At 37.8% G+C, this 21,204-nt stretch overlaps 1 protein-coding gene across 3 annotated transcripts in view; it reads left to right on the plus strand.

Annotated features, from left to right (window-relative positions):
- Window positions 1-355: 355 nt before the first annotated feature.
- LOC149544060 (poly [ADP-ribose] polymerase 1-like) overlaps window positions 356-21,204 on the plus strand; it is a 56,235-nt gene continuing 35,386 nt past the window's right edge. Inside the window, exons 1-4 of one of the 3 annotated variants that reach the window (XM_089798663.1) lie at window positions 356-452; window positions 869-1,071; window positions 3,958-4,007; window positions 4,100-4,304. In XM_089798663.1, coding sequence (XP_089654789.1) covers window positions 907-1,071; window positions 3,958-4,007; window positions 4,100-4,304 — 420 coding nt within the window. In that variant the 5' untranslated portion in view covers window positions 356-452; window positions 869-906. Of the gene's footprint in view, window positions 453-657; window positions 744-868; window positions 1,072-3,957; window positions 4,008-4,099; window positions 4,305-21,204 lie in introns of those variants that run through there. The other 2 variants (XM_089798662.1, XM_089798661.1) reach the window with 2 other exon arrangements.

A 21,204-nucleotide genomic window follows, 5' to 3' on the forward strand; every position in this document is an offset into this window, starting at 1 on the left:
TTTTTAAATTAATTTAATCAATTGTCATAAACCATATTGAAATGTTCTACCTGAATTTTCAACAAAGTTCTTTATATTCCAAACATTTTGTCAATCTTAGTCTTTCATATAAACAATTGACCAAATATGAAGTCATTTGAATGTGAGACTCTAAATTGTATTTATGGGAGGAGGTTACCTCCAAAAACGAAACCTATCGACTTAAATATGTACAAGCAAACCTTGGTCCCCTTCGATTCTTTGACGGTCAAGCAAAAATCTCGTTAATTGTATTTCAAAGAAAAAAAAGAGCGTAAATACGGCCGTACAGCTCTCAAATATGGGCAAAGTCTAACCGGAGGAAGCCGCAAGAGTTATTGGTCACACTACGTCATGTTTGCCAGCAGATGAAGAGCGCCCATTATCAATCGTGCACGGAGAACTTCGTGACAGCTAAAACCGAATAAATACAGGTACCGACCTTTGATATTTTCATGCTATTTGGGTCACTCAAAAGTACTAAAGAGGTATAATGATCGGGTTATGATATTTTCATAGCATTTGGGTGACTCAAAAGCTTTTAAGATATGTAATGATCAAATTATGATATTTTCATATCATTTGGGTGACTCAAAAATTTTATAGTTTTATAGTTTACAACTCAAAAGAAGTAAAAATGATCCTCTTTTCAAAAGCGTGGCATGGAGGTAAAAGGTGGCAGGACTATACAGCCCACAGGGACAACCCTGTCGGGTAAGAATTAGGTACTTCGTTTAAAAAATTCGTTGTAGAAGTTACAATCTCCTGTTTGCCCTTCTTATTTAAAGTGGATTTCAATACTGCCATGACTGACCTCCTCCTTTCTCCTGCTCTGCTAACGATTTTGAAGGTCTTGAGAAAGGATTAATTGAAAATTTATCAATATCAATGGAGAGCCCAAATCATAGCCTTCATTCAGGCAAGCCATGGAAGGTGGAATACGCCAAATCCTCACGATCTTCCTGCAAAACGTGCAAGAAACCCATCGAGAAAAGCACTCTCAGATTCGCCAAAATGGTCATCGCCAGGCAATACGAGGGAGGAGTTATGCCTGTAATATTCCTTACTTTCTTTTTAGGGAAAACAAAATATATTATTTGATTAAGTCTTTTCCGATTTAGACGAATTAGCATTTCTCATGTTCTTTGGGTTTTAAGCGGGCATTTGGAACAAGCTTAATGATAGATGATATATACATACAACTCTCGTCCATTTTACTGGAAAAATGTTTCTGTGCCTTGGCTTGCCAACTTAATGATATTTGTTGTATTTATTGACAGTTAATATGATTCGTGTTTGGAATAAAAGATCTAGATGTTGTAATCATCTGCATTACTTGCTTATGTTTTTAGTTTTTACAAGTGCTTTTTTCCATTGTTATATAAATTACCGAGTCAAAGAAAACCCAAGCAGGCTTTTGTTTGAGAATCAGCACTTGGAACTGAAGTGGCAAGGCAAAGCAACTTCTGCCCAAAAAGTTGAGAGTCTGGTCTTGCAGGCCATGTACTAGTGTGGTAGCTGGTAAGGAGAAGCAACCCTGTCGGATTCAAAAATGTTCCCTGTGATGAAGTTGCAAATTCTTTAATAGCATTTCTATGAAACGGTTTTCCCCTAAAAAAACATGTGCAGGGTGATTTATTATGCATTCCATGCGATAACTAAACGTGTGTGCAACAGTTAATAAGTTTAGTCTTCCAAGAGAACTGGAGACAACATATTAATGAATCTCAAAACAAAAACACTAGGGAAATTGTAGCAGCTATAATAGTATTTTGCAGTTTTGCAGTGGTTATTTAAGCAAACTATTGATAGCTAAGTGTAAACTAATGGGGTGTCTTGAATAGTATATTAATATCCAAACTGAATTGACAAGGATGCATATTTTATCTGTACAAGAAAGAAATGTCAAAGTAGCTTGCGTAAGCTTAATCAAGACACTATCAGTGTAACTGTATTAAGTTTTAACCGTTTTGTCACTGAAAATGTACTAACCATTGTGTAATGACAAAAGAAGCCATAATCACATTTATGCTTAAGTCCTGGTATGCACACTTCTGTAATTTCCATCAGAGACATTTCTCTGATTAAATGTCTAAAGCTGATGCTGTCAGAAGCTGATGCTGTCAGAAGCTGATTCTTCATGAATACTTTAACCTACCTAGTAAGGTAGTTCAAGCGCTAATGACAAGCTACATTCAGCTTACACTGTGTTTACTGAAATTTCTGAAATGTGTAGAATTATAAGCGTAATCTTTTCTTCTTTGAAACATGAACATTACAATATATCTCCAAAAATGGACAGGGGAAGTCATTTGAAGAGTCAAACCTCTGCCTTTTTTCCAATGGATGACTAAATGTCACATACTATAAACCCACTTTGGAGCAGTATGGTCCTTGACCCCTTTTCTAACATTTGTGGAATGCTTCTTCCAATACAGTAGGAATATTAGGACCCAAAATTTTGCTAATCATCCACGTTGAAGGTGTATCATAAATTTTAACCCTTGCTTGATTTCCGCTTCTGTCATGCCAGAAACACAACGCCTTGTATTGAAGGCTTTATAAGCAGCAATACACTAGAAAGGGGAAATATCTTTCCTTTTGTAGATTATAGAATTCTTACCCAAGGCATCAGGCATGCTTTAAGGGGTCTTTCAAAGCCAAAATATGGGAACTTAGCACACCATAGTAGGAGGGAAGAAAACAGAAAGTTCAGAGAGAATAGGTTGACTATGATAATAAGCAACATAAATAAGGTGCTTGATTAGCCATCAACCTGCATTTATGTAGACAATCCTATCCTATGTAGTATTCCCGAGGTGAAAGCATATGCGAATGTTTCTTGAGGAAACATTAGCTTTTAATAAACAGTGATCTTACCTTATTCTAACCTGCAAAGTGGGAGTCGAAAAGAATGGTAAATCAAATGCATTCTTTGAGAACCATTTATCTAAGCCTTCCCATAAAGTTACAAATAAGTGTATGTATTAAAGGTGGTGATGACTAAGTTAAATGCATTGTCAACAACCATTTTTCTCACAACCTAAAAGCTTCAAGACAGGTCAAACCATAAAAACGATCATTCCAATTCCAGGTTTGAATTTCAAGATGATTCAAGGGCAATATGGTATTACAATTTATATGGGCATTTTTGTCTTCCCATATCCATATGGATTAGGTTTTGTATGATCATCAAATATGTATCATTTACTGCATGGTGATAGTTGCAGTACTACTCATATACTTTTTGCCATGAATATATAGTAAATGATAGGTACTTATCTCACTCTGATTAATGTGTCTATCAGAGTCTATAGAAACTTCTCTTTCTAGTCGTCTCAAAGATCAAGTAAGGTTGTCAAGGTTTTTGGGGCTCATTATGTACAATTGTAGATCTTTCTAAAAGTAAAAGGTTCATTTTAATGTAATAATGAAAAGAAATATGGTATGGTAGAATGGGTCCTAGGTGAAGATGACTATAGCAGATTACAGTACTACATTGCCCAACCAGCATCTGAGTATTAATTAATATTGTAAAAAGGATCCTTGATGGAGCATCTAGAATCTAGATAGATCAATTTTATTGATTACACCCATTCCTGTTAAACCAAGAAATGTCCGTGAAAGCACCCTATACAGAATATGTAGAATTAAAAAAAAAGAAGCCTTGACAAGGTGAGTGAAGATTATCTGAGTTGCAAAAGTAGCTATTTCTTAAATTTTTTAAATGTTTGTTGCTTGTGAATTACATACACTACTCACCATCTTTTTACAATGTTGTTATCATCAAGGAATTATTTCTATGATCGGGTATCAGTTGGGCTGGTTGTTTGTGAGTATCATAAGATCTTGATGTCATTGCAGCTCAGTTTCAAATTTTTTTACAACTAATAATCACAAGGATAAATTGATAACTTTTTTTCATATTGTTTGACTCAGGTGTGGAATCATGCAGAATGTATTCTTACTCATAAAGATCAATTTCAGAAGTACGCAACTTCACTTTATATTCTTTTTGGCTTCTTATATTTAATGTGCTATCTGTAAGTTATGTAACATTATCTATGCATCTTTGTTCCAGAATAGAAGATTTGGAAGGGTTTGATGGTCTTCGAATTGAAGACCAAGAGAAGATAAAGAAGTACTTACATGATCTGGATGACAAATCTATTGTTGCTACTTTTGAAAAGAGTGAAATTGATGGTATTGGCAATTCCTTCATTGAGAAGGCTAAGAGTTCTCGTTCCACTTGTAAAAGTTGCAATCAAAAGATTCTGAAGGGGGAGGTAAGATTTCTTTCCTTTTATCATTTATCTTATCTCCATATCATTGCTAATTTGTATGACTGTCCATAGTATCTGTAATATTGATCTCAGTCAGCTTATATAAATGTGAATTTTTATTGCCATTTTTGTATGGAACACTCCAAATTTATCTTCTATTCATCCAAGTTTCTCTTGTATACCTCAGTTTTATTTATTTCCCTTTGTTATGTCTGGTGTCATCATGGTTCAGCCTCTTTCAACCTTCAGCAATGCTTGGTTGTCCTTGGATAAAAAATTAGGGTTCTAATGGTTTTTTCAAACTAAGCTGATATGGTTCATTTATGATTTGGAATATTTTTCTGCTAACCAGTTCTCTTTAACATGAAGATGGTAGTTAGTCACCATGCCCATCGTCTATGGTTAAAAAGTAATCATTTAAAAGTGAGCTGCAATCAGTTTTATTTCTGACTGCTGCTTTTGTAGTTTTTCCTCTCATTCTACATCCCAAAAGATCACTATAACATTTTTGCCGATGGACCATTACACATGTTCTATAACATACAAAACATGACTACGCACTCTGATGACCAACCATTACACATGGCCCCCTTGACTGATGTCTTTCTTTAGGATATGTTTGTTTTTGTGTCAAATTTAGGCCTCCTGAAAGTGTATTTAATTGATTGTATATGGAAAGGGAACAAAAATAAAAGGGGGGTCTCATCTCAGATGTAACAACATAGTTTTTTATTATTATTTATATAAATTATTACCCTAACAATTCAGTGCAGATGTAGAGTATTAGTGACCCTAGCCACACATGGGATGGGAGTCTAAAAGATCTAAAACTCAAATTGATCATAGTTACACCACCCTTGGGGACAGGGGGACGACGACAAGTGCGCTGTATATACTATATCCTACAGATATGGTACATAAAATGCTAGATGTGAAAAGGTGTATAAGAGCATTAAGAAGTAAAATAGAAAAATTGCAAATGCTAGATATTAGTAAATACTGAACATTGAACAATGAACATTGGAGTTTTGAATATCAAATTCCTAATTAGAACACTCAATGGTAAATAAAATTATAAATTGTTGAATCAGCAAATTTAAGATTTCTATTATATCAAAAATATCATAAAGATGATTACAGTGAGTAGACTGATATCAAAACAAGTACAAAATGTCAAAATGTAGTGGAAGGAGGCCTCTAATCATTCCTCAAGATGTAGGGTCTCAGGGACTGATCGGTGGCTGACTATTGGTGCAGCTGGGGACTTGGGAATAGCGTCCGCTAGTCTCGGGGATGTCCCTGTTCCAGCAATGCTCTCTATGGAACACTGAAATTGATTGAAGCTCAATATCTTGCAAAACAAGAGGAAACTATTTGAACAAAATCTCTTTAGAATTGTGTTGCAAATCAGAAATAAAATTTCTTATCCAAGGATTACAATGTGATTATAACCATATGAACATTGTATTCATGTGGAGAAATAGGAGAAGAATGCCACAAATAGTTTCTCAAACAGTAAAATATTTGAATAAAATCTCTTTTTAAGTGCGTATGCAAATCTAAAATATAATTATTAATACTTTATCCAAGGATTACAATATGATTAATGGGATGCATAAATGCAGAAAATCACATGGACATTGTATTTACACAGAGAATGAAGAGAGGAATACAAATAGGAGAGGATTGCCATTAGGAGAGGAATACTACAAATAGTTGCACAAACATTGCACCATCAAACCATGGTAAAAAGCTAAAGTTCTATCTTTAAAATGGAAAGGCTGTTACAAGAATAGAAAATGTAATTTATAATGAGTTATGAATAGAAGAAAACAAAACCTTCCTACCCATACTAGACATCTTTGGCTTAACTTTTAATAATTTATGAATAGCAAAAAACGAAACCTTCATACCAATATTAGATGTCTTTGGCTTGTGACTCTTTTGTAATGGCCCATATTTCAAGGTACATATCCAAAATGATCATACAACTCATATGGGACCCGCACATTAGTAGAAAAAAACAAGCTTTCATACCAATACTAGACATCTTTGTCTTGTAACTCTTCCATAATGGCCTATATTGTAATGTTGCCAAATCCCGGCCCACATCAGCCAAGTATATTTCAATTTTGTCAAGTCTCTAAATAGACAAAATTACTAGAGTGCCAGATTTGTCAATGATGGTGGGTAAGAAGTTTGTATGGCAGATCGAGTACAGAGGTCCAATAAAGAGGAACATCTTGACCACATTAAAGTCGTCAATATGATTGGACAAGTCATATACATACATATACATATACATATATCTATCCATCCATCTATCTATCTATCAATATGTTAGTGAACAGATTGTCCTCCAAAGAAATAAATACAAATTAACCCCAAAGCCCAGATAGGAAGACTGAATATGCACCAACAGTTGGATAGGTTATCATTGGATCGATAACCTTCCTTTGAATTCTATCGGGTATAGCTCCTTGTGTAGGATATATAATGAATCAACTACACTACAATTGATAATGCTTTTAATCTGAAAGCAAGAAAGGTTTACAAACATCTATCTGTAAACACGATATAGATGCGAAGAGATTAACTAATGAATGGAAATAAACAACAAATGACACAAAGTTCATTTACCCAAATGCTGCATTAAAAAAGAAAAGGAGAGAAAACGGATGGCTCTTTCCAAATAATCGAATAACTAAAGCACAAAATCCAAAGATAAAATCATGGCAATAATCATATGTATCAAACTAAATCCAGAGATAACCAATAAAATTCAAAGATTATCATCGATCAAGAATCTAACATGCAGAGTCAAAGTTCTGATATATTAAAATCCTCCCCATCTGAAAATGACAAAACAACACAGACTTTGGTGTTTGATACACACAAAAATCACTTATCTGAAAAAGGTTTTCCTTCTCTCCCTTGCATTATAATTTAAAATGAAAAAGAAATCCTTCCTGTAACACAAAGTCTACAGCGAAGGAGAACTCCCTTTTCTACGGCTCAAAGTCTCAGAAAAATAAGCCCAAGTCTCAAAACCGGAACCCCTTTTGTTCAATGCTTTCACAATATATATATCATTGGCAAGTTTGTTGTTCAGTTATTATAACTGGTTCTCGTAACTTAACTGTCTGATCTCTCACATCTTTGATCACGAGCCTTGTTATATGGTAATCCTATCTAACTTATTAGAAAATACATGTAGAGAAGAAGGTCTTTCCCAAACTGCCGGTGTGTTTCCTTGCTGCCACTTGGTATACACCTGTGCATCTATAATTGGCACACACGACTTCCCACTACCCATGTTGAGTTGAGGCTCCATGTAGGGTATGATAGGTCGGGCCTTCCACCTATATATACCGTGGATCCATCTTGTAATGAAGATGACTGACATACTATTATACCTAAGAAGATTTCTTAACACTTCCTCCCTTGAAGCTTGATGTCTTGATCATTAGTTGAATCTTCGGTAGACCGGTGCCTTTGTTAACACATGTTCACCTTCATAAATTAAAATCAAGTGGGCCATTCGAATATCAATAAGACTGTTATAGCTGCGAATTTGGGAATTGTTTTTCAAACTAGACTTGGGAATTTTGTCGAGACTCAATCGAGAAGCTTTGAGAGGAGCTCGGAGGTGTAGGGAGTGTGATTCTTGAAGACCACAACTCGAACAATGGCTTGACCCGGTGTACATGGATGCCATCACCAAGCAAGGTTCAAACATACCAAAATGTGTGACTCATTTAGGTTTATACTCTCGGCTTTGGGGAAACTGACTAAGCTTAGGCGTAAAAGCTTTGGAGGTTGATAATCCCCTTTCGTAGATTCACCTCGATGCCTCCATCAATGGGCCAAACATCATGAATACCCATGCTAAAGAAAATGCACACAAAAGACCATTCGGAGCATCATGTCTTTGTATATGCAACATTCCGATAAACATGGACACCAACATCCGTGACATATCATCATTGTCCCTGAATCTCCATTCTTTGGATCATTATGTGCATATCATATCTTGGTTGTTTTGTAGGGTCTTTGGTCAACCACGCTTCGCCAAAGAAGTGATTTTAATCTATTTCATAGTGGCACCCTCGTTTTGGCATAGAGATCTTCCTTGATCTTGCGGTTGATGTGTCTCAATGTGTAGACAAAGGCAACTCTTGCATATTCTTAAAACTCGATAGAAAACATTTCGCACAGGACTGTGGCAATATCAACTTCTATAAAATCATTTATGGTTGCCTTTAATGTGCATCCACTAGTGTCTTCTACACACTGTCACACGCCTCTATGCTACCACATGGTGTACACCTGTGCATCCATTAATTTCACACATAAGGCTTCTCAATCCCTATTCCATGTAAGGTATGGGGAGTCGGGTTTTCCATTTAGCACTGCATATTACTGTTAGAGCATTATCGACATTCTATCAAATAGTTGGTATGCTTGCTATCAATGGCCTTTGGTAAGCTTTTAACTTGTCCTCATGTAGCAACATGAACCTATAGAGTTTCCATCCCAACGAATCACCAATCTTGAGTTCTTGCTTTGCGCATACGACTGAAATCACACAACTTCCATCCTTCATTTGACTGTATATTCTTTGCTATATACATGTTGGTACCCACATCTCCCTTATATTAGTTCAGTGCTTCAAAGATGAACAAATTTTTCAATCCCTTCTAGCTTAGTTGAGTCCCAATTTGAACTGGGCATATGAGTCTTCTCCAAGCTATTTTGGATCACTGAATGTCTGAATCACACTTTTGAACTTTTGATTGATCATAACTATAAGCTTTGAATCTCTGAATCTGCAAATTGAATCACTTCGAACCTGTGTATGCAAATTGAACCATTTCGAACCTCTTTGAATTGCTTTGAACCTTAGTTCAAAGTAGTGCAAGGCTCCACACTGAAAGTTTAAATACTGGGTCTATATTGGGTACCAACAGGGGCTCTAATTGTGGGACTGATTTTGATACTGAATCAGAGAATTCTAGCAATCTCTGGCAAAAGACAAGTGCCTTATCCATTGGGCAAACAAAGTCACCAAGAAGAGAAAACCGGGAGCTGCTTGCAGTTGGGCAAACAGAGTCACTAAGAAGAGAAAACCGGGAGCTGCTTGCAGAGAGGGCAGAGGGGAGCAGGGCAAAGCCAACTAACCAAAACACCTAAACTACTAGCAAGCACGAAGCTCGCACATTATTCAAACTAACACTACGCACACCCAATATTACAGAATATATACAAAAGGTAGGAAGAGAACCTACTACAAGAAACAACAATAAGAAAAAGTTACGTGAATCCATTTATTGGCTAAGAGAAGTAGGAGCCTTTCCGCCACAACGAACTATGTATCAATGGAGCAACTCCAAACCATTGCTGATTAGCAACTTCTTTAATGCCGAACCTCAAGCTAAAAGTATACAGAATCTTGGCAACCCAACACTCTATCCCGAACAACCAAAGCTCATCGTAGCATTCTTCCTCTTCAGATGACCTTTCTACATCATTTTTTCAAATCAAGAAAAATCTCGAATTGGGGAGAACAATATTTAGGAAATTCTTCATTAGTCTTCCGACTATTGTCTACAATGACCTACTTATTATCACAAACGTGAGAATCATGTTTCACATCATTAAACAGAGAGAACTTGTATAACATGGGATCGAACTTATCAAAACCAATTTCTCCAACTCTATCAAGAATCGGGGCATCATCAAATATGTAAAACATTTGATCTTTCTTTTCTCTCAATGCATCTTCGGATTTCACAGCATTATCTTCAATAGAATCAAATTCAAAAGAATGAAATGAATCACCAAACAAACTCTTGCAGCCTATTTGCTTTGTACTCATACCTTTACTGTCCAAAGAGGGATCTTCTCGCCTAAGAAATGATAGAAATCTGCTTATGATGTCTTCTTCTTCCTCATAGATGGGAATATCACTTGATATTTCAATGGAGTTGCCAACCAGCTGGGAACCAACTCCAACCTTTCTTCTTTCCATCAAAGTTTCAGCATTCTTTGAGGACAGATTTTCATCATTTAATGGTGAATTTTGAGGCTGAAACAAAGGGTTTTCTTTTATAATGGTATTTTCACAAAACTCCATTGGCAAGAATAGTGGATTGAGTTCACTCCAGACAACTTTACCTTCCAGATTTCCAGACTTTTCTTCACTCTTTCTTGCTGCTGCTAAGTCTTGTTGGGAACGGTCTACTTCCACTAGACTTGCAAGATAATCATTTTTACAAAAATTTCAATTTTAGAGGTAAATAAATTTACCTCTGTTTCAACAGCTTCATCATTTTGATTAAAGATTCCATGTTGAAAGTTATTTCTTTTGTATTCAGCCGATAATACCATTTTTTCAAAAGAAAGTGGGTGATTCTTCTCTTTTCTCAGCTTCTATGCATGATGGAAAAGATCTCGGTTTTCAACCTTCAGCCGGAGGGTTCTTGCTCACCCATCTCTGGTTTTCTTGTGAATGAACTATGGCTGTTTGGGTTTCTTCCTCACCCATAACTGAAAAATTACATGAGAGGAAATGTGAAGATACAACCGGGACTTCATCATCATCCACCTCCAAATGTTTCTTCAATCAAAACACAGCCTCCTTGAGTTCTTGCAAGTCTTTCAACTTGTGAAATCTCGCACAGAGGCTTTTCTATAGCAGCCAAGACGCGGCATCATCTTCAATGCTTATATTATTCTTGACAGCCCGGGAAATGCTTTCTTTAAAGTTGTCCTCAAATTCTTGTAAAACTTTATCATCCATTCGATAAAGTTCTGGGAGAGAAGGGTTTGGCCTTGATCCTCTCATGACTTTTATAGCCGGTATGATCTTTGCAATAGAGTCGCTAATCTCCTGCACACGGAGATAATCATAAAATTGAGGAAACAATTAGTAGACACTAAATCTTCGTTTCCGGTTCCCTAACAGAGTTGCCAAAAATCTGTTAGTGAACAAATTGTCCTCCAAAGAAATAAATACAAATTAACCCCAAAGCCTAGATAGGAAGACTGAATATGCACTAACAGTTGGATAGGTTATCATTGGATTGATAACCTTCCTTTGAATTCTATCGGGTTCAGCTCCCTGTGTAGGATATACAATGAATCAACTACACTACAATTGATAATGCTTTTAACCTGAAAGCAAGAAAGGTTTACAAACATCTATCCATAAACACGATATAGATGCAAAGAGATTAACTAATTGAATGGAAATAAATAGCAAATGACACAAAGTTCATTTACCCAAATGCTACATTACAAAAGAAAAGGAGAGAAAATGGATGGTTCTTTCCAAATAATCGAATAACTAAAGCACAAAGTCCAAAGATAATTGTGGCAATAATCATATTTATCAAACTAAATCCAGAGATAACCAATACAATTCAAAGATTATCATCGATCAAGAATCTAACATACAGACTCAAAGTTCTGATATATTAAATTCCTCCCCCTCTGAAAATGACAAAACAACACAGACTTTGTTGTTTCATACACACAAAAATCACTTATCTGAAAATGGTTTCCCTTCTCTCCCTTGCATTACAATTTAAAATGAAAAAGAAATCCTTCCTGTAACACAAAGTCTACAGCGAAGGAGAACTCCCTTTCCTATAGCCCAAAGTCTTAGAAAAAGAAGCCCAAGCCTCAAAATCGGAACCCCCTCTGTTCAATGCTTTCACAATATATATCATTGGCAAGTTTGTTGTTCAGTTATTATAACTGGTTCTTGTAACTTAATTGTTTGATCTCTCACATCTTCGATCACGCGCCTTCTTATATGGTAATCCTATCTAACTTATTAGAAAATACATGTAGAGAAGAAGGTCTTTCCCAAATTGCCGGTGTGTTTCCTTGCTATCACCTAGTATACACCTGTGCATCTATTATTGGCACACACGACTTCCCACTACCCATGCTGAGTTGAGGCTCCATGTAGAGTATGATAGGTCAAGCCTTCCACCTGTATATACCATGGATCCATCTTGTCATGAAGATGATTGACATACTATTATATCGAAGAAGATTTCTTAACACTTCCTCCCTCGAAGCCTGATGTCTTGATCATTAGTTGAATCTTCGGTAGACCAGTGCCTTCGTTAACACATGTTCACCTTCATAAATTAAAATCAAGTGGGCCATTCAAATATCAATAAGACTGTTATAGCTGTGAATTTGGGAATTGTTTTTCAAACCAGACTTGGGAATTTTGTCGAGACTCAATTGAGAAGCTTTGAGAGGAGTTCGGAGGTGTAGGGAGTGTGATTCTTGAAGACCGCAACTCAAACAATGGCTTGACACGGTGTACATGGATGTCATCACCAAGCAAGGTTCAAACATATGAAAATGTGTCTCATTTAGGTTTATACTCTCGGCTTTGGGGAAACCCATTGAGCTTAGGCGTAAAAGCTTTGGATGTTGATAATCCCTTCCGTAGATTCACCTCAACGCCCCCATCAACGGGTGCCGCCAAACATCATGAATACCCATGCTAAAGAAAATGCATGCAATAGACCATTCGGAGCATCGTGTCTTTGTATATGCAACATTCTGATAAACATAGACATCAACATCCACAACATGTCGTCATTGTCCCTGAATCTCCATTCTTTGGATCATTACATGCATATCATACCTTGATCGTTTTGCAGGGTCTTTGGTTAACCACATTTCACCAAAGAAGTGATTTTTATCTATTTCATAGTGGCACCCTCGTTTTGGCATAGAGATCTTCCTCAATCTTGTGGTTGATGTGTCTCAATGCGTAGACAAAGGCAACTCTTGCTTATTCTTAAAACCCGATAGAAAACATTTCGCACAGGACCATGGCAATATTGTCATTCTATAAAACTGTTTATGGTCGCCTTTAATGTGCATCCGCTAGTGTCTTCTACACATTGTCACGCGCCTCTATGCTACCACATGGTGTACCCTTGAGCATCCATTAATTTCACACATAAGAAATTTCAATCCCTAAGGTATGGGGAGTCGGGTTTTCCTTTTAGCATTGCATATTACTGTCAGGAGCATTACCGACATTCTATCAAATAGTTGGTATGCTTGCTATCAATGGCCTTTGGTAAGCTTTTAACTTGTCCTCATGTAGCAACATGAACCTATAGAGTTTCCATCCCAACGAATCACTAATCTCGAGTTCTTGCTTTGCGCATGTGACTGAAATCACACAACTTTCAGCCTTCATTTGAGTGTACTATTCTTTGCTGTATACATGTTGGTACCCACATCTCCCTTATATCGGGTCAATGCTTCAAAGATGAACAAATTCTTTAATCCCTTCTAGTTTAGTTGAGTCCCAATTTGAACTGGGCATATGAGTCTTCTCCAAGCTATTTTGGATCACTGAATGTCTGAATCGCACTTTTGAACTTTTGATTGATCATAACTATAAGCTTTGAATCTCTGAATCTGCAAATTGAATCACTTTGAACCTGCTTATGCAAACTGAACCATTTTGAACCTCTTTGAATTGCTTTGAACCTTAGTTCGAAGTAGTTCAAGGCTCCGCTCTGAAAGTTTAAATACTGGGTCTATATTGGGTACCAACTATATATTAAAATTGATATACAAGATATGTTAAGGCAGCAGTCAAACCAAATGAGAAAACTTGTTATACCTCAACTATGACTATGCAGAGACTACATTGGAAGAATTCATATGTGGTGTAAAGAATATATCCAGAATGGATTTTATAGTAAAGTTTCTGCCAGATCGAAGATTATAATTGCAGCACCTTTGCAAATATTGACACATGGTTATATTCCTACACACAGAGAAATACACCACTATGCTAATCTAAACTTCTAAAGCAATTTAGCAAATTCAACCACCATATATATTAATGATTTTGTTCAAATGCCATGACAAAATATCAAAATATACCACCATATGAATGGTTCAGTTCATAAACTTTAAAACAACAATGTCAAGATTACTAATCAGTAATCAGTAATTAGTCATAGACTCATATGTGATCAAATATCAATGCATCATCAAAAATCATCAAAGAATTCATCATCATTAGGCAGATGCTGATTAGAAGCACAATTGGTGCAACTAGCATCAGCAGTCTCAATCGTAGTCACGCTACTGAAGAAGTAAATCACGATGGGGACAGCTTGCAAACAAAACTCTTCAAACGCCCAAAACATGAAAGCCTAAAATCAATTGAGATATCTGTTTTTTAACGCTGCACACACTTTATTAAAGACTTTTAGGTTGAAAGAAGCCCAAAAATACTTTTTTAAAATGTTGAAAAGTCAACACATTTTTGGCATTTTCCCAAATTCGCTTGGAAGTTGCACCAAATTCTGCCCGAGCTTGTTTTCCTCTGCCAGATTTGCACCAAATTCTTGCAAATTCAACCAGGGTTCGAAATGCAGAATCCACAGGGAATTTGCTAGTAAAAAAGCGAATGTGAAATGAATTCAAACTGAATACGAATTTGGAGGAATCGAATTTCGAATTTTACCTTCTAGTAGCGAATGTGGTAACTTAGTGAATCGGATACATGATTATATTAAGCAGTTGATATGGAAACCACATTTTTAATATTAATTTACGATGATAGTTAAATAGGAAAGTGGCTTGATTAGTCATGAGAATCAATCTTCAAACTGGCATAGAGGAAGCGATATGAGATTTTATCAAACTATGATCAGCATATTCACCTACATCATGAAGTTCATCACCAGTAATGATAAAGACAGAAAATGATATAGATTCCAAATGGTTGATAGTGTTAGAGATGGATACATGACGTAAGCAATCAATATTTTAATAAGTGAAGACAATGGAATCATCAACAAAGGGGTGCCAAATGACAGAGGAGCCTGATGGTTATGTTTAATGCCAAGATAGCAATTATGATGTGTACTTGATCTAAGACACTGAGCATCATGGGTGCTGCTAAAATATGAAGATCATTAGTGTTGAGAGTCGCACTGATAATTAATAAGAGATGAATCAATAATACAAAGATTGGTTGGATTGCGGGAATAATCAATAAAGGATTGGATTGCGGGAATAATCAATAAAGGATTGGATTGGTATTCAATATCAAAGGTTTGATATTAATAAGAAGGTTAGCAGGGTAAATGTTGATTTTCCAGAAGATGGCAAGTGTCTGCATTCGTATTACTGTCTAAAGGACATTAAAGATCTGACCAAGCCATCTTGACAAATATCCAGATAATTACTAAACCATTGATATCAGTCATTACTTAATGAAGAAAGTGATTAACAAAGGCTGATCAATAACAACAATAGTTATGACAAGCCACAATTACTAAAGTTGTGTCTGTAATGTCCCCTGTTTAACCAGTTTGGATATATGTTGTCGTTAGCCTACTTCTATGTGGTCCCGGGGGCTAACAAGGACATGGACGGGATCTTGTGGTGTTTTGGCCTAGTCGATTTTGTTCTGGGGCCAACTAAGTTCGTTTGGAGGCATTTACAATGTGACTTACTATTTTTAGTAAGTCAGCCAGGCTAGCCGGATGATAATTTTGATGATGGGGTTGGATGTGTTTTTCTTAGCTCTTTCTAACGAGCTATCATTTGTGGTGTTTCGAGATCATTTGCTATGGAATTTTAATGCCGGAAGTTATTTAATAAAGTAACTTCAATTAAATTAATATTATAAGGTTACTTTATTATATTTTGTATTTTAAAGTGATAAATGGAAACAATATATTAAAATGCAAATATGAGATTTAATCCCACATTGCTTGTGGAGTGGGGGTCGACCCTCTAAGAGGACTTTATATACAGCCATGAATGGGGTGTGGAGATATGAAGAGATTGATGAATTCAAGCTTAGTTTGGTTGGTTTGGTTGTTGGCTTTTGGAGACGAAATCCTCCATTGGTGACAATCCTTTCGCTCTTGGAAGACAGAGTCAAGGGATTTAAGATCTATTAGCTTCATACTGTGTGCATTCAGCTTCAATTTTTCAGCTACAGGTAAGATTGAAATTGTTCCATTTCCAAAGGCATATCATTGCAGACATTGAACAGCATGGACAGCAGATTTGGAGGTGAGATTTGGAGCAGGTTTGTGGGTAAACAGTGCTGCTACAGTGCGCGTGAACAGTGCATGTGAATAGTGCGCATGAACAATCCTCATTCTGTGTACTTGGAGGTCATATTTCATACCCTAACCGAGCAGCTATTAGATGGGTTGCTAAACTGGACATCCATCCTCAAATTTCGAACAGCAACGATCATATTATTTCCAGGTTCTTCTACACCCGATTATAATAGTTCAATGAATGTATAGGTGTCATAATTATAAAGAGTTTTGCATATTCAGTCACTGTGTAACAGTCTTTGTACTACAAACTCAGTCACTTTTGTACACAGCTATATGAAGTTTGTATATCTTGAATAGAGGAATAAGTGTACGGAACATTTAGGATCAGTCCATAAGAACTCTTTACATTGCATATTTGTAGTAGTGTTCAAGTGCCAAGATATTTGTCCTTGCTATTCTTCAGATCATATGGTCATTGTTTGGCAGAGAAGTATTATAACATCTGAACAAGAACTCAGAAATTATAAATCAGACTTTGCACACCAACTGTTTGACAAAATGTTGTTGAATCAAAACTAAAAAATTCAAGGTAGAATTAGTAGGGTATGTTACAGTGGTATCAGAGCTATAAGTCCTGCCATCTTGTGGAGGTCTTATAGGAAATTTGGAACTGGCGGATAGAGGGGAAAGTGTTTTTGTCAAAACACTAAAATCAGAGCATTTATGTTTGAGCATGCGACAGGGGCCTTATAATTTCCGCAATACCAGAGCAAGACAAAGTAGGAGTTCAGACCTGCAAAGCAAACAGTCTAGTTCATCCGTACAGGAGGGTATAGAATCCAGTCATACAGACACAGCGGAGGTATTTTTTGATCAAGACAGCAATATGGGTGACCGAGATGACAGGAATACAAGATTAGGTGGAGGCGGGAATGCCGGTCCAGAGCCTGGAGAGGAAAGATTTTTACAATTATTAGAGACCTTGGCACAGGGACAGCGATTAGCAGAACAAAGGGCACAGGAACAGAATCAGAGATTGGAGCTTATGATGCAGATGATGGCTCGTCAAATGGGGTTGAATGCTAACATGGGTGGAGGTAATAATCAGAATGGTAACAATCAGAATGGGAATAATCAGGATGGGACACATAATGAAGGTGAACAAGTTGGGAACAATTTCGGTCATGCACCCCAGCAAGCTAGGACCGTGAGTTCGAGGCCCATGATTCCCACATTCCCTCCTAGAGCTCCAGAGCAGCCCGTACCAGAACCCCAGATCATTGATATACAGGACCAGTTGAGGAGAGATTGGGAAGCCGGAGGTCCAGATTTTACTGCTGCAATTACCTTTAGGGAGTATATGGATGTGCGGATGAAACATATGCCACGTGGACATGACAGGAACCAGAACTATGAGCTACGGAAGAAAGTAGGGAAACTTCAGTTACCATATTATGATGGCTCGGGGAAGTCTTCAGCAAGAGCTTGGGTTCAAAAGCTTGACACATACTTTCAATTGAACCCTATGCCTGAGGAAGAAGCTATTAAGTACGCAGCAATTCATCTGGAGGGGTTAGCACACGAGTGGTGGCATCATGGTATGGTCACTATGGGTCATGCACACATTACCTCATATGTGGAGTTCACGGAAAGACTGATTGAACGTTTTGATAGGAAGGATCCAGAACTCCATTTCAAGGAGTTAGCTCAGCTTAAACAATGGGGATCATTGGAGACATACATTTCAGAGTTTCAAAAACTTGCAGTGTTAGTAACAGATGTATCTGAACGGAGGATACTGGTTCTATTTATGGATGGGTTAGCTGATCCGTTGAGAGGGTGGATTAAAGCTCTCAACCCTCCCACTTTGCAGGAAGCCATTAAGAAAGCTCGTGACATGGATTCCTCTTCAGCTTCTAAAAATAAATTCCTCGCAAAGAGTTTCCCTTCAAGGAAAGATAAGGACAGGAAACCTTTTCATAGAGAGCCTCCGCCACCTAAGGAGGAAAGTAAGAGGTTGGACAATGAAACACTTAATGATCTCAGGAAGAAGAAGCTTTGTTTTCATTGCAGGGAGCCTTGGGATTTGTCACATAAGTGTCCATTGAAAGCAAAAGCTAAGCAGATGGAGTACTTTTCAGCTGAAGAGTCAGTGGATGGAGATTCAGAGCAGTCATCAGAATCAGATGGAGATGATGATAATTCTTCACATGAGGAAGCACGTAGTGATGGCACGATAGCTCAGTTGTCTAGTATACAGGAGGCCGTCACTTTTAGAGTTAGGGGAACTTTGGATGGACAGAGATTTGTGGCACTCATTGATACAGGGGCAACACATAACTTCATTGATGAGAAGTTTGTGACACGCAGAGGGCTACATACAGAGGAGCATAGGGGATTTAAGGTGATGGTTGCCGATGGCTTCAAAATTGACTGTACCAAGAAAATCTCCAACTTGCAGCTTCGTTTGGGAGATTATGACATGACAGGAGATTTCTTTGTGGTCAACATTGGTGATCAGGATATGGTGCTTGGAATGAACTGGATGAAGTCTCTGGAAGAGTTTACATTTAACCTCCAGAAAATGGAAATGAGGTTTGAGGCAAATGGTAAGAAGATAGTGCTCAGAGGTTTGTCAGATGGGAGACTTCGAGTGGTCTCACTCAAACGAATGCAGAGTTTCTTTAGACATGATCAGGTGCAGTGGGCAACAGAGTTCAAAGTAATGCCTGAGGTGACAGAGCAGCATAAACAGGAGTATCCACCTGATGTACAAAAAATAATAACCAAACATACTAAGGTGTTTGATGAGATACCTCCAGGAAGACCCCCAGATAGGGGAATCGAGCATGTTATTGAGTTAGAGGAAGGGGCTAAGCCAGTTATCATCACACCTTACCGCCACCCCAAGAGATATAAGGATGAAATAGAAAAGGCAATCAAGGAGTTGATTGACATGGGGCACATACGGCCAAGCAAGAGTCCTTTTGCTTCTTTAGTAGTATTGGTGAAGAAGAAGGATGGTACAATGAGGATGTGCATTGATTATAGGGAGCTAAACAAGAAGACAATCAAGAACCGATACCCTATCCCGCGCATCGATGAGCTTATTGATGAATTGCACGGTGCATGCTACTTCTCTAAGATTGATTTGAGATCTGGCTACCACCAGATACGGGTTAGAGAGGGGGATGTGGAGAAGACAGCTTTTAGATGCCACTACGGACATTTTGAGTTCTTAGTCATGCCTTTCGGGTTGACTAATGCTCCCGCCACTTTCCAGTCCTGTATGAATAGAGTGTTCAGAGATCAGCTGAGGAATTTTGTGTTGATATTCTTTGATGATATACTGATATACAGCCATACTTGGGAGGAACATTTGAAGCATATTGATACAGTGCTCAGTATTCTAGAGAGGGAGTCATTATATGCCAAGATGAGTAAATGCGAGTTCGGGATGACAGAGTTGCTCTATCTAGGGCATATTATTAGTGCAGGAAGTGTTCGGGTTGACCCAGACAAGATCAGGGCCATTCTGGATTGGCCACCGCCGAGGAACACTTCACAACTCAAGGGATTTCTCGGGCTTTGTGGGTTCTACCGCAGATTTGTGAAGGGATTTTCACAGATAGCAGCACCACTTACAGATTTGACACGGAGAGACAGTTTCAAGTGGTCAGAGAGGGCTCAGGATTGTTTTGACAGGTTCAAGGAGCTGATGAGTACGTGTCCTGTTTTAGCCATTCCAGATTTCACCAGGCCTTTTGAGCTGCAGTGTGATGCCTCGGGAGAGGGCGTAGGAGCTGTCCTCATGCAGGACAAACATCCCATCGCATATGAGAGCAGGAAATTACGAGGTGTTGAGAGAACTTACAGCATCTATGACAAAGAAATGCTAGCAATCATGCACGCGCTAGCTAAGTTCAGGCAATATTTAGCAGGGAGCCGATTCACAGTAAAAACAGATCATAACAGCTTGAAACACTTCCTTGGGCAGAAGGATCTTAATGACAGGCAACAGAAATGGGTGAGTAAGTTACAAGCTTATGATTTCGACATAGTCTACGTCAAAGGGAAGAAAAATATTGTCGCAGATGCTTTATCCAGAAGGCCTCATTTGCTTGCTGTTGGGATAGTCATGGATGATTGGAGAGAGTTGATCTTGGCAGAGTATGCCAAGGATAGTTGGGCATCTAGTATTATTGAAGGAACTATTCAGGATAGCCGATACACTGTTGTAAATGATCTGATCATCTACAAGGAAAGGATTTATTTAGTACCCGGGTCTGCTATGAAGCAGAAGATTTTGAGGGCGTTTCATGATTCACCATTGGCAGGACATCCTGGATTCTTTAAGACATATCGGCAGGTGAGAGAGCGCTTCACTTGGAAAGGACTCAAAACAGAGGTGCTTCAATTTGTTAGAGAGTGCCAAGTATGTCAGCAGAACAAACAGGAACATTCCTTTCCAGGTGGTTTACTACAGCCCCTACCCATACCAGAGAAGAAGTGGGATAGCATTTCCATGGATTTCATCACAGGCCTCCCCAAGGCACAGGGTCGGGATTGTATCTTTGTTGTGGTAGACAGATTGACGAAATTTGCACATTTCTTTGCAATTTCGTCTACGTATTCAGCAACACAAACAGCAGAACTATTTTTTCGAGAGGTATTCAGACTACATGGGATACCAAGAAGCATAGTCAGTGACAGAGACAGCAGATTTATGAGCCACTTTTGGCAGGAGTTGTTCAAGTTATGTGGAACAGAGCTCACTCCGAGTACCAGTTACCACCCCCAAACTGATGGGCAAA

This window comes from Cupressus sempervirens, chromosome 8 (genome assembly GCF_028749045.1).
Source record: "Cupressus sempervirens isolate cs-2001-9-10 chromosome 8, ASM2874904v1, whole genome shotgun sequence".
NCBI classification, from domain to species: Eukaryota; Viridiplantae; Streptophyta; class Pinopsida; order Cupressales; family Cupressaceae; genus Cupressus; species Cupressus sempervirens.